Below are 4,436 nucleotides of genomic sequence, written 5' to 3'. Positions count from 1 at the left end.
CCCCCCCCATTTCAAATTAAAAGCCCCACAGAATGAATTCTAACTGGAATGCTTGTGATGAAGCCTCTCAATTTAGTGTCAAACATTATGATTCTGTCTCCTCTCCCCCTCTCTCACCCACCCAGTCCCACCCTTTCAAAATAAAAGCCCCACAAATACAAGATTCAATCCAAGAGTATGAATCTAAAATGCAGAAAGGAGAGTAGCGCTATCTCAATTGAACCTGAATGACACTACCGGTAACATTGGCGTGTGTATATATTGCGATTTCTTCGGGCAGTAGAAGCCACACTGTCAAAATTTCTTTATGAATTTTCTAGTCATGTCTCTAATGTATCCCAGAAAACAAAACATGCAAACAGGTGGGTATAGTTTCCTTTCATGATCCCACGAGGCTGATAAACGATACTTCACTCAAGTTTTTGAATTTGTCTGCCACATGTCAAGTGGTATATGTTGATGGAACAAACAGCAGGGATTCCATATGTTACTAGAAGTAATATCAAGCAGGAGAGGACAGGCTTTCGGATATCATACATGCTCGCATTATTATACAGTATAGGGCTATATGGCTACAAGTTATTGTAGTCAGGGTTAGTGCTGTTAATGCTACTAGCTCCCGTTTCCGGAGCGTATCTTTGTTGCCAGGGTCCTGTGTTGTCCAGCTCAATATCCTCTTAATACGACAGATTAACAAGACCTTTCAAAGGGTGTATGTGCTCGGCAATGTTTCTCACCTGGGTCAAATGTTCAATGTATGTTTCCTTTGGTCAATATGTTGGAATCACCCACCTACAGTTCAGAGCCTACTGATGTTATACTCCTAGAAACCTACACCCTCAAATCTGCGAGGAAGAAGACGTTTCTCCACAGTGGCTGACTGGATTTTTAATCATTCAAAATGCATTTGAAATGTTGGTCTTCCTTTGTTCTTTTGCAATTTGAACTGCAAAGATAGCCTTTGCCAACCTCTTAGAATGATGGACCCTGGGAACATATGACCGTAGGAACATAGGACCCTGGGATATAAGACCATGGGAACATAGGACCCTGGGATATAAGACCATGGGAACATAGGACTCTGGAATAAAGGACCCTCGGGAACATATAACCCTGGGAATTATTATAAAACTTTAGTAATTTTTTATCATCTACTTTTCCAAACTAGTAATCAGTTTACAAACGTCAGGGGAAGGCTTAACAGCCGGCATAACCACTTTGATCTTCTGAGAGAATGTTGTAAAATTACACCTCTTATGAAAACAATTAAATCTTCAATTAATGACAAGTTCTTCTGAGATCAACAGAGGAGTATTGCTCCCATTTGTCATTTCATTCCTCCGATGGATTATTTCTGAAAGTGAATGACCCATTAAGTGCATGAACTGTAGGCCTCCAGTAAAATGGAGAACACACTTCTTTAAATGGGGTCTGTCCCCTCTAGAGGGCCAGCGTATTATTAAGGAGACACATTAAAATGTCAGGGGGGGGGCTGCTGGAGAAATGTGAGCGGAGAAACACTCTCTGTGCTCCTGAACCAGAGCAATAATGAAAAGACAATAAAAATACGTTAGTTCTTCACAGCAGCTTACAGGGCAGCTTTGTATTTCTTCAAAAGCAGTTAGTGTATCGTTAGCTGCCATCTTTCTCTCCATGTTAGCGGTGAAGACATGCCTTTGTACTGCGACTATTGTAAGCGATGGGAAATAAAAACACACTCTTTGCTCAGTGCAAAAATTAATTTCAAAGTTCTGTGAAAAGCTAACACGAGCTGCACCAAGGCATTCATTTTGGCACAAAACAGGCGCTGTGAGTTTTGTCTCCCTTTTCTTACACTTTTTTAAAAGTACACATAGCATTTGAGTTTTGTATTAAGGTCACTGAACCTTTCCTTTCAAGCTGCACCGATAAATATTCTTATTTTAACAATGGGAAAGATGTGAAAGGCACCGCTCCTTCTGATGAACCCACGGTGACTCATCAATCGACTCTGCAATTCATCGGTTCTTTCAGCTCATTGTTTTGGTTTTAATCACCCACAATTTTCCTGTTCTGGCTCACGCTGACCAACCCAAATATCCAGCAGCAGGCCACCGCTACCGGTTAAAGTCTCCAGTACTACCAGCACCAAACAGCACGGACAACATTAGCGACTTAAAATGGAGCACTTAAAATCTTAAGAGCCCGACAGTTCCCTCAGGAGTTGGAGGAGATCAGCAACAGAGCTAAAAGGACAGTGAATATTGGACTTATGCTCACCAAGCGACTTCTATAAGGCGATAAAATATCAAGGTTGTGTTTACATCTTGCTGCAGTTAATGCAGGTGAAATAAACCAGTCTCTGGTGGCGGTATATTGAGTCTGACAGCGAGCCTACCCACAAACAGCTGGCTGCTGAGCCGTAAGCGGAGGTGTCCGTCAGCCGGAGCCTCCAGGAAGCGGAGGGGGAGCTGGTCGACCTGCAAGGAGGCCTCCTTCACGTTGCGCTCTGCCCTCACGTAGTGCCACTGCCTGTCATTCAGAGGGAGGTGGGACTTCACGGTCAGGACCGCTGGACCGTTTCCCACATCAAAGGAGAAGGTCACCACCGAGGGAGCTGGACAGCCAGTGGGGAATCACACACACACACACACACACACACACACACACACACACACACACACACACACACACACACGGCAGTCAGGTCAGGCTGAATGTGATATTAGGCGCTTTATGTTCCTCTCTCTTCTCCCTTTCTGATGCAATGCGATACAATGCTGCTGGGAGAACGTGATGACCTGAATAGATTTATGAGGGGACTGAGCTGACAGCTCGTCAATATTTCACAACGTCTCAGACGCTCCAGCAATACATAATGGCTCCAAATACCCTGAGAACTCCTCCCTCAGGTTGGTGAACAAAACACACTGCAATCAACAATTTCAAATCTTTTTTTTCAACACCTATAATAAACACTGCTGAGGACGCAGAAGATCACGTCCCCAGATTGTTTAATGCAATCATAAAAGCCTTACAACTGCAGCGTATTTCTTTACTGGCGCTGGTGTAAACAAGTCAATCTTTTGCATAAATATATCTGATTTTATCTCCTTTTTTCCTCCAGTAAATCTACAAGGAGATCTTCCCCCATCTGGTGTGTTCATTAAGGATTTCAGCTTCACTACATGGGTCATAAGTACATGCTTTTAAAGTCTCCCGTGACAGCCTGACGTAGCTGTTGCCTGTGTCATTAGGACTACATCACACAGTGCAGACCTGACAGCCTGCTTCTCAGGAAATTGAACTGTCAAGTACAGTACAGCCAACATTTCCCTCTGAGAAAAGCAAAATAAATATCGCTGACAACTTTTGCGGGTGTTCTTATGTGTGGCGAACCTTTTTCTTTAATTTTTCACTTTGTGTGCATGTCCTTGCCATGTGCTTCTCTTTCTCTACTTCTCTATTCTGGTCTGAACGTTGACTCACAGCTGAGCTCCACTCGGATGAAGTCCTTGAGGCCCTGGTTCTCCAGAAACACTCCTGAAGGAGCGCTCGTCTTGAAGTAGAAGGAGATATCAGAAGCGAGCTCGGCCTGCAGGGTGGGGAAGTAGAGGTAGGAGGACTCCTGGTAAAAAGACGCGGCGTTCCATAGAGACTCTGAAAGCAAAGGCAAGATGAGAGTAAAGTGGAGGTAGGAAGATTCTTCACTGAAGGGGGCTGCGCACCAAATAAGGAGACTACTTCATAATCATTTTTTTGTCTCCTTGTTTCCCTCACTTGCATTGTTTACTCAAATTTACAAGTCAATGAAACATGACACCAGATCTGTCACCGGTGTTTTCAGTGTTGACTCCTGGAGTGAGACAGAAAGCAAGCGGTGATCTCTGGGGTTAGAATTCACACAACCTGCCGCAACCTCCCAAACAGGTTTTGCGATGTTCTAATAACACCACTCTATTTCATATTCGCAAAACGAGCACAGCCGTTATTCACGGCATAGCAAGAGCTCCGCAGTCAGGAAGACGTCGAAACAGATAACAGTTTAATTATTTTAACCAACAACCAACGCTGCTGTTTCTGTGGTGAGACAGTCTTTGTATCTCAGATTGTATGAAGATGTCAGCTTTTTAATGAGCTGCTTTATTTGAGAACACAGAACTTTTGTTGGGAGAGTTCAACACTGTGTGAGGCTGTGGTACCAGAATAAAATGAAAACAAGGACGATATCCCAGAATATCTTTATTAAAGGTTCTCCATTAGATATTCAGAGCATTAATACAGCAGCAAATAATGTAAAGATACAGAGGAGTAATGTCTACCTGAGCAGAGAATGAAGTCTCTCTCTCTCTCTGTATCCGGCTTGTGCTTTTAGTGCATCCAGTTCCCCCTCAGGTCAAACACTGTTAGCTCTGTTGACATTTTTTTGCACTGTTAGCGCTGTGAGCTCTGTTAGC

At 43.5% G+C, this 4,436-nt stretch overlaps 1 protein-coding gene across 1 annotated transcript in view; it reads right to left on the bottom strand.

The window, feature by feature from the left end:
* Nucleotides 1–4,436, bottom strand: part of LOC116398032 (contactin-associated protein-like 5) — an 85,412-nt gene that overhangs the window by 16,829 nt on the left and 64,147 nt on the right. Inside the window, exons 16-17 of the mRNA XM_031874014.1 lie at nucleotides 3,469–3,639; nucleotides 2,378–2,596 (exon numbers count right to left, since the gene is read on the bottom strand). Coding sequence (XP_031729874.1) covers nucleotides 2,378–2,596; nucleotides 3,469–3,639 — 390 coding nt within the window. The remainder of the gene's footprint in view (nucleotides 1–2,377; nucleotides 2,597–3,468; nucleotides 3,640–4,436) is intronic.

The sequence above is a fragment of the Anarrhichthys ocellatus genome, unplaced genomic scaffold (genome assembly GCF_004355925.1).
Source record: "Anarrhichthys ocellatus isolate YVR2014 unplaced genomic scaffold, GSC_Weel_1.0 scaffold77, whole genome shotgun sequence".
Taxonomy (NCBI): domain Eukaryota; kingdom Metazoa; phylum Chordata; class Actinopteri; order Perciformes; family Anarhichadidae; genus Anarrhichthys; species Anarrhichthys ocellatus.
Note: the sequence above shows the minus strand (reverse complement) of the source record. Positions and strands in the feature narration are given on the sequence as shown.